This window comes from Chrysochloris asiatica, unplaced genomic scaffold (genome assembly GCF_000296735.1).
Source record: "Chrysochloris asiatica unplaced genomic scaffold, ChrAsi1.0 scaffold00128, whole genome shotgun sequence".
Classification (NCBI taxonomy): domain Eukaryota; kingdom Metazoa; phylum Chordata; class Mammalia; order Afrosoricida; family Chrysochloridae; genus Chrysochloris; species Chrysochloris asiatica.
In genome coordinates, this window is record NW_006408646.1 from 5,464,300 (window position 1) to 5,471,059 (window position 6,760).

The 6,760-nt window shown below is 51.6% G+C and overlaps 1 protein-coding gene across 1 annotated transcript in view; it reads left to right on the forward strand.

The window, feature by feature from the left end:
• The window catches only part of ZNRF3 (zinc and ring finger 3), a 185,113-nt gene extending 181,606 nt beyond the window's left edge, over positions 1–3,507 (forward strand). The window contains exons 8-9 of the mRNA XM_006869299.1: positions 307–1,986; positions 3,464–3,507. Of these exons, the coding sequence (XP_006869361.1) occupies positions 307–1,986; positions 3,464–3,507 (1,724 nt within the window). The remainder of the gene's footprint in view (positions 1–306; positions 1,987–3,463) is intronic.
• Positions 3,508–6,760: the final 3,253 nt, after the last annotated feature.

Genomic DNA, 6,760 nt, shown 5'->3' on the forward strand with positions numbered 1-6,760 from the left:
ATTTGACCTTGAAGGGTCTGAGGGTCACAGAGATGAGGAGTGTGACGTGCTAGGCATGTGGTACTGTTTCTGCATCACTGTGCTGTTAGACGAGTCCTAACTCTCTGTCCTCTTGCCGCTCTGCATAGTCCTGGTGCAGAGGACTGGGGAGGAGGGACGTGTACCTCGGCCCACAGGCAGGGTCATAAGATGGGGCATCATGGCACGTGGCCAAGCCTCTGACTTGACTCTCTGCCTTCATTTGTCCTTCTGCCCCCTGACACCGGTGGTGTGCTCAGCCCTGCTTGCTTTGCCTCCTCTCCCCAGAACAAAAGGGAAACCCCAGTGCCGTGTGTGTGGAGACGAGCAACCTTTCACGCAGCCGGCAGCGAGTCATCCTGCCAGTCCATTACCCCGGCCGTGTGCACAGGACCAACGCCATCCCCACCTACCCCACGAGGACAACCATAGACTCGCGAGGGAACCCTGTCACAATGCTGGCCGTGGACCGGCACGGAGAGCAGGGCCTCTATTCATCGCAGACCTCCGCCTACATCCGCAGCTACCCTGCCCTCCACCTGGACCACACCCTGCCCGCCCACCGCTGCGGCATGGATCACCGGGCCTACTCACCAGCCCACCCCTTCCGCAGGCCCAAGTTTAGCGGCCGAAGCTTCTCCAAGGCAGCTTGCTTCCCACAGTATGAGACCATGTACCAGCACTACTACTTCCAGGGCCTCAGCTACCCGGAGCAGGAGGGGCAGCCCCCGCCCAACCTGGCATCCCGGGGCCCAGCCCGTGCCTTCCCACCAGGCGGCAATAGCAGCCTGCTCTTCTCCACTGGGGCCAACCGGGGCCCCACCTCCCACCTGGAGAGCGGCAGCACGTCCAGCTTCAGCTGCTACCACGGCCACCGCTCAGTGTGCAGCGGCTACCTGGCCGATGGCCCGGGCAGTGACAGCAGCAGCAGCAGCAGCAGTTCTGGCCACTGCCACTGCTCCTCCCGGGACTCCGTGGTGGACTGCACCGAGGTCAGCAACCAGGGCGTGTATGGGAGCTGCTCCACCTTCCGCAGCTCCCTCAGCAGTGACTATGACCCCTTCATCTACCGCAGCCGGAGCCCCGGCCGCACGAGCGACACCGCTGGCGGCTTGGGCCAGGGGCTGGCCGTGCACCTTGAGGGCTCCCCACCGCCCGGTGCTGGCCCTGCCTCACCCTCAGGGGACCAGCTGTCCACCTGCAGCCTGGAGATGAACTACAGCAGCAGTTCCTCCCTGGAGCACAGGGGGCCCAATAGCTCTACCTCAGAAGTGGGGCTCGAGGCTTCTCCTGGGGCCATCCTAAACCTCAGGAGGACCTGGAAGGGGGGCCGGGAGGGGCTCACATGTGCCTGCTGCTGCGAGCCCCTGCCCTCTGCACTGGAGTCCGGAGTGGGTGCAGCCTCAGGCAGCACCTTGTTCCCGGGCACCCCCCTCTGTGAGGGCTGTGTCCCCTCGGGTGGGGAGTCACTTCCCAGAGGCTCCCAAGACCCAAACAGTCTACACCCAGCCCATTTGCCCCGAACAGAGGGAGTGAAGTCTGAGGGCCTGCCCTGCTGCATCTATGAAGAGAAGCAGGTGGCTCTTGACGGGGGTGGGGACAGGAGCAGCGGCTGCTACAGTGAGGATTATTCCGTGAGCGTACAGTACATGCTCACTGAGGAGCCCCCACCCAGCAGCCACCCAGGGGCCCAGGATTTGAGCCAGCGCATCCCCATCATCCCAGAAGATGTGGACTGTGATTTGGGCCTGCCTGAGGACAGCCCAGGGGTCCAGGTCAGCAGCCCTTTGGACAGGACACCTGGTCCAGACACCCCACTGCTCCAACAGGTCCCAGGCACCACCCAGGAAGGAAAGTCAGCTCGGGGCTACCCAGCGTGGGCACTACTGCACCCGGACTGCCCACCAGAGGAGAGAAGTATCCTCCTGGACCCTCGGGAATCTGAGGCCACCGACACTGAGGCTGCAGGTAAGAGGAGGTGACAGAAGCCAGGATAGACGCTGTCACAAGGTCCTTCTCTTTGGATGGTTATTTTCTAAGTGACTCCATTTGTGGCCCTGGCTTGAAGGACTGCCTATACCTGAGGACAATCCCATGGAATCCTCCACGCAGTCCTCTGCTCTCATGACAGCTCATCAGAGGTGCCGCATATGTATCCCAGCCTGCCGTGTCCCACAGCACCTTTGCCTCCCCCTTTCCCAGATCTCTCACACACACACCAAAGGCTCTGACCACAATCCCAGGCACTGTCCCTGCACATCACATCCCATGGCCTCCAGTCACCTCCACTGTGTCTCCATCTGTCTGGCAAGGACTCTATTTGCCCCCAGGCCATCATAGACAGCTTCTTTTTGTAAAATTATAATAAAAAGGAATTACTAAGAAAACAGCTTAACAAAAGACATGGAAAAATACAGTCTAAGTTTTTTTTAATTATTTTTTAAGGTTCAACTGACCATTGTCACATTACTATAGTTTCCAAATATTTTGTCTCAGGCCGTCAAAAAAGGTGCCGTGTAGCACCTTTGAGTAGCACTAAGGCAACTTTCACCTCCAAACTAGTTCCAAGAAAAAGCAAGTCCTCTGCCGGCCCTCAGCCCAGCCCCACTTCTCCCAGGTCTTCTGACTGGTCTCCTGTTAGTAGCCTTATCTTTTTCACTCCATGCTTTGTATGGGAACCAGAGTGATCATTTTTTGAAACGTAATCCATGTCTTTATGTTAGGAAACCCTTCAGTGCCTTGCCATGCAAACCTACTGCCGTCTAGTTGGTTCTGACTCCTAGTGACCCTATAGGACAGGGTGTCCAAGGCTGTCAATCTTTATGAACGCAGGCTGCCTCCTCTTAGAGCTGCTGGTGGGTTCAAACCACCGAACTTTCAGTTAGCAGCCCAATGATGAACCCTTTGCACAATGAGGGCCATGATCTTTAGCATTTTTAAAACCAAGTCTGTGTGATCTGCCTTCCCTTCCAACCACCTCCTGTTTTTCTAATTTCACCCCCTCGGCTTCTGTCCTTTTCCTCCAACATGTCATGTTTGCTCCAATCTTCAGACCTTCTCCACGCACCCTTACTACTTCCTGGGGCATTACCATCTGCAAATACTTCATTTCTCTTGTGATCTGTGAAGTCTATGATGGGGCCCCATCCACTGCTCTTCCAAGCCCTTGCCATAGTGCCTGGTACTTCTTCTGGTGCTTTGTGTTTCCATACTGCCCAATGATTCCCAGAAGGCTCTGCTCATCCAGATGATGGGGACCAGCTCTCTAGGAGACACCTATGTTCTAAACACAGAATCAGCCCTTCTCAGAAAAGGAGCTCTGCTTCCGCCCTGTACCCGCTCCGCTACACAGTGGGGGCAGGCTGTCTGGGAGCAGAGACTAAGGGCCAGTGGAAACCCGTGGGTGCCGACTGCCTCCCTTGACCTTTGTTCTCTGTCTCCCCAGGATCAGGATCTGGCCCAGCAGATGGCAGCGGCCTTGGAGCCTGAGCTCAGAAGGAACTCATATCTGGAAATGGGGGACTGTGTAGAGACTGCAGACTCTTGGCTGCCTTCAGCAACAACAATGAAAGAAAAACAAGTTTTTTTTAGCTTTGACAAACACACAAAAGTGGTAATAAAGAGAGCCCTCCTTCTCAACCCGAAATGTGAGCCACTTGTGGCAAAACCCCACCCCCATCCCTTCCCCATGAACAAACCAACAGACAAAATTCGGAGTCCTTTGCCTCTTTTGATAACATGTTATTCTTCTGTTTTTGTAAAGTGTGTGTGCTTGGGGTTCCGCGAGGTGTGTGGGAATACGTTCTCTGCATTGTTGGGGTTGTTTTTGTTTTAAATATTATATGTAAATGTACAAAGTTATTTAAATATATATTTTAAAGAACCCTAACCACCAACTTTTGCTGAAAAAGAAAGAAAAGAGAAAAAAAAAAAAAAACAACACTGCTGCATTAATTGAACCACATCGTGTACATACTGTTGTCTCCCCAGACGGAGGGAGCTCAGGCCTTTGAAAAGCTCAGGGCTACATCTGCCTTAGAAAATGAACCAGAAACTTGAAGTAAAGCTAGTTGATATGGGTACAAACTCTGAGGAATGATGCAATGCTGCCTCCTCCTCTCGTGCAGCAAATCCTACTGCCCAAAAGGTTCAGGCCTTCTCTGAAGCCATGTCCCTGCAGCTGGCACCTTTAGGCTGAGGGCCGAAATAGCTAAGATGAGGGCAGAAGTACTGAGGGAAGCCGGGATGGTTGAGGCGACAGGTTTTTCTGCCCACTGTCCTCAATCTCTTCGTACCTCGGGCCATCACAGTAAAACGACAGGGACCACAGTCATGGTAAGGGGGCTGGTCATAGGGCCAAGGGCTTGGGGGTTCCTCTGAAGTCTCTAACTGACCTAGGGCCTGAGGGCAGGGGCGTCTCCAGAGGCTTCCTTCTCAGTGGTCCTAACTTTGGACTCTTTTGCAAAAATATGTTGAGCTTCCAGCCAATGGTCGCAGAGATGGCGCGATGCCAGGGCAAACATCCAGGGGAAATGTAGTTTTGTGGCCTTGGTCTCTGGTGGGACGTGGGAGGTGCTCACACAAATTCAGCTTGTGCTCAGCAGGTGGAGAAAGGACTCTTGGCTCTGGGGTGAGCCTGTATGCGTATGAGTCTTGGGCACAGTCATGTCCCTTGGCTGCTGCTCCCTGGGGACACGTGCAGGGACCCCGAGGGGTCTGCACAGACATTATGTGGATAATGTTCCCACGGAAGCACCGCTGCTTCAGGGTGATTCAGCCCTCTGCATCACGGCTGAAATTCCTCATCTCACCTGGAAATGTCTACTATCCTGTCTACTTAATGCACTATTACATATTCATTCTCCAGGAGACCGAGAGAGACTATCACATAGTTTAGACCCAAAGGGTAGGTAGGGGTTTTCTTTGTATATTTTTCCAGCATCTTTTTTAATGGGGAGGGAAAGTTAAAAACCCAAACAGGTGTTTTTTTTTGGAGGGTGGAGGGAGATTGAAAAGACATTTCCATTTTAAAAGGGAAAGAGAATCTATTTAAAGCTATTTGAGATCAGGGATTGTTACCCTTTTTTTGTCCAATGTACTCCTTGTTCTTAAAAAATAATAATAAAATAAAAACTTTAAGAAAAAACTAATCGCATTAGCCCTTAGGTTCACTAACTCTTCTGGTCACTTGTATGTATGCATTCACTCAGCAGGGATTTGTTGCCAGCTGGACGAGTTTGACCCATTCGGTTTAAGCTCGTTTGCCGATTGGGAATGGTACAACCTGGCCCCACAGTGGGGTGACAGGGACCACCCTGGGTTGCTGGGAGACTGTGACTTCCTCTCCAGTCACGGTCCTGTGAAGTCAACACAGAGACCCATCACCTGTGCAGTCAGACCAGAAGGACTTGAATTAACACCCCACCGTATAGGAATCCTTTTATTTTCTTAATCCCAGCTTGTGATGAGGAATTTCCATCATTCTAGCCAGGATTTGACAGAAACGATAGCTCCCAATAATGGAGCCATTTGCCATACAGACACTTGCTGTGCTGAGAACTGACCTCCAGCTTAGGTGGCAAGGTCCCCTGGGGGCTGTTCCCTCTGGGCTGTGCCTGACACACCTGTTGGTAAGGGTGTGAGAAGCCCTGATCTGTTGACATGTGATCCAGCCGCCTTTATATCTTGGGCCAGGAGTAGCAGCTGTTGAGGACAACAGCTTGCATTACGTGTTTTGAGGGAAGAGGAATATGGCTTTTAACATGAACTGCAAAAAACAGCTTCTCATGGTTGAGATTTTTTTTTGTGTGTGTATGGTTGTTTTTTGTTTTTTAATGCCTTTGAGTGAATATTATCTTCCTTGTCTCAAATCATACTCCCAGAGTGGCTTTCTTTAGCCCTGGCTGGAAAACCACCCCTCAACAGACTTAAGTAATGTATAGGTGAGAAGAGAGTGTGGTTTCAACTGGACTTGTTAAAATCAATGCACCCAGTTTTTTTTTGAGAAAGAAAACTGCAGATGGCAAAAGAGGCACATTTCATTTTGTGTTTATGGAATGGTAGCCACGGGAGGGTGGAGGGGAGGGTGGATGGTATTTTAAAACCTTAAGTATCAGCAGGTTGTCTTTTAAGTTTGCCTCAGCTCATCAGACAGACAGGTGACCAGAATACAATGTAATACAATATTGCCTCATTTTTCATTTTCAAATCAAGATAAATGGCTCCTTCAAAGTTGCAGGACTCCAGTAGCGATGACAGCTTTGTTGGTGAACTCTTCAGCAGTGTTGCAGTTAGGGTGAAACCTGTGAGAGCCGGAACTCCATGGGTACTACCTTGATTTTTTCCGGTCTTACACAAGTTTTCCACCTTCAACAGTGTACAACCTTGCCATTTTTCTATCCCTCTCTAGTAATGGAAAATATGTTTTCCCTCTCTGACAGGTTTCGGCTTTCACAGGTTTTACTGTATATAACTGTGGAAGCTGGAAGAGGTCCCTCCTTTCACATGCTGAGGTGTGGGTGTTGGATGTGGTCCCACGGCCCAGCCCTTTAGGACAACCATGTCAGCTGAAGTGCTAGAACCAGTTAGAAGTGGGTATTTGGGTGTGCTAACGAGGTACCTCTGTATAGACACAGCTCCAGTGAGCTGACTTGAACTCTCTAAGTCCCTTTTCTCTAAACCCAAGCCATTTTATATAAAGCTCTGTCTGCTGCCCACAGCTCAGTCCCTTCCTTAACTGCTG